This window comes from Lagopus leucura, unplaced genomic scaffold, assembly GCF_019238085.1.
Source record: "Lagopus leucura isolate 7727_CA_CO unplaced genomic scaffold, USGS_WTPT01 32654-0_obj-0_obj, whole genome shotgun sequence".
Lineage (NCBI taxonomy): Eukaryota > Metazoa > Chordata > Aves > Galliformes > Phasianidae > Lagopus > Lagopus leucura.
Window position 1 is genome coordinate 1 of NW_024969398.1, and position 1,571 is coordinate 1,571.

At 45.4% G+C, this 1,571-nt stretch overlaps 1 protein-coding gene across 1 annotated transcript; it reads right to left on the reverse strand.

Annotated features, from left to right (window-relative positions):
• Positions 1–7: 7 nt before the first annotated feature.
• On the reverse strand, positions 8–1,496 carry LOC122194126 (UDP-glucuronosyltransferase 1A1-like; the record flags this gene model as incomplete). The annotated part of the gene is made up of 1 exon (XM_042895050.1): positions 8–1,496. A coding segment is annotated over exon 1 (861 nt), but the record flags the coding sequence as incomplete, so codon positions are not given.
• Between the last annotated feature and the right edge of the window lie 75 nt (positions 1,497–1,571).

Here is a 1,571-nt window from a genome sequence, read left to right on the forward strand (position 1 = left end):
AACCCACCTGAGAGAGCTGCTTGTGAGCACAGTTTACTCCTCCAATTGCAATCATGTTGGGCATCAATGGTCTTGGATATTCTAGCACAAAGTCAAACCTCAGAAGCCATACGGAAGCCTTGCCTAAGAGATCACGTACAGTCACATCTCGCTGAAGGAACTCAGAAGCCAGTTTTTCAAATGGTTTAAAAATGAAGTCACAAAGAAAGAGATTGGAGGTGTCAAAGATGACATTCTTCACACGCTGGAGGAAGTTCATGTGATCTGTATGGTCTGAAAATGCCCTGGGAACATATGAAGGGGGACTGGGACACTGGGTGGCCTCAAAATCTAATCCACATGGTATTAACATCATGAAATACACAGAAGGGATGGAAAGGTGCTCGGCCAGTATTGCTCCACAGGGCAGTACGGGGTCCGTTAAGAGAGCATCAAAGTTACTCTCCTCGAGATATCTGATAAGTTCTGCATTGTGCAGTAACTGTTCACAGGATATGATGGTTGACTCAGAGACTTTTCTAATATTTTCTCGTACTTTTAAAAATCTTTCCAGAAATGATCCTTCTTCAAATAGATCCTTTAAAAATATGTCAAAACTGCTATCCATCCCATCTTGTGGGAAGTCAACACGATAGGTTTTCAGGATAAAATTCTCCGATGGCTTTATGTTTAAAGTGCTGTCAGAGGCAACGACGACTATTTCATGTCCTTTCTGCTTCAGGACTTCAAACATTTCCAGCGCACTGAACCAGGGACTGCCATCCACAAACACCACCAGCAGCTTCCCACCTGCAGCCAAGCTGAGCACGGACAGCAGCAGAAGCAGCGACACTGAGACTTGTGGATGAGAAGGAAGCAGCAGGGCCATTCCTGCAGAAATGTGGCAGAGCTGCACTGCAAGAAAACTCCAGGCAGCTCTGAAGCAACAGCAACAGCCCTGTGCTCTTTGAGCTGTCTGCTCTATGCCGTAGATTGTGATCCTTCTATAATGTAATTGCTGTGTGGTAAATGTTTAATCATTGGTTTGATTAAAGGCTTGATAGCCAGCACTGGAGTTCAACCAAGTCCATGGGTGGGTGGTGCCACTGCTCCCACCTGCTATACTGTACCTGTTCATTTTGGTGGAATAGTGGTGTGTGACTCTAGAAGGAAGCAGGAATAGATCCATGTGGCTCTGTTCTTCTAATAGCCTCCCTCAGGGTGAAACTGCCTAGAAGCCAAGCTGAGTACGGGCAGCAACAGAAGCAGTGACACTGAGACTTGTGGATGAGAAGGAAGCAGCAGGGCCATTCCTGCAGAAATGTGGCAGAGCTGCACTGCAAGAAAACTCCGGGCAGCTCTGAAGCAACAGCAACAGCCCTGTGCTCTTTGAGCTGTCTGTGCTATACCATAATTTTTGATCCTGCAACAAGGTATTTGCTGTGTAGTAAATGTGTAACCTGTGATCTCATAAAAGTCTCGATAACAAGTACTAAGTTCAGCATTCCACAGGGGACTGCTTAGTCTGATGAACACATCAATGAAACACCATTTATTTCACTTCGAGGAACAGTGAAATGTGATCTTGTAAC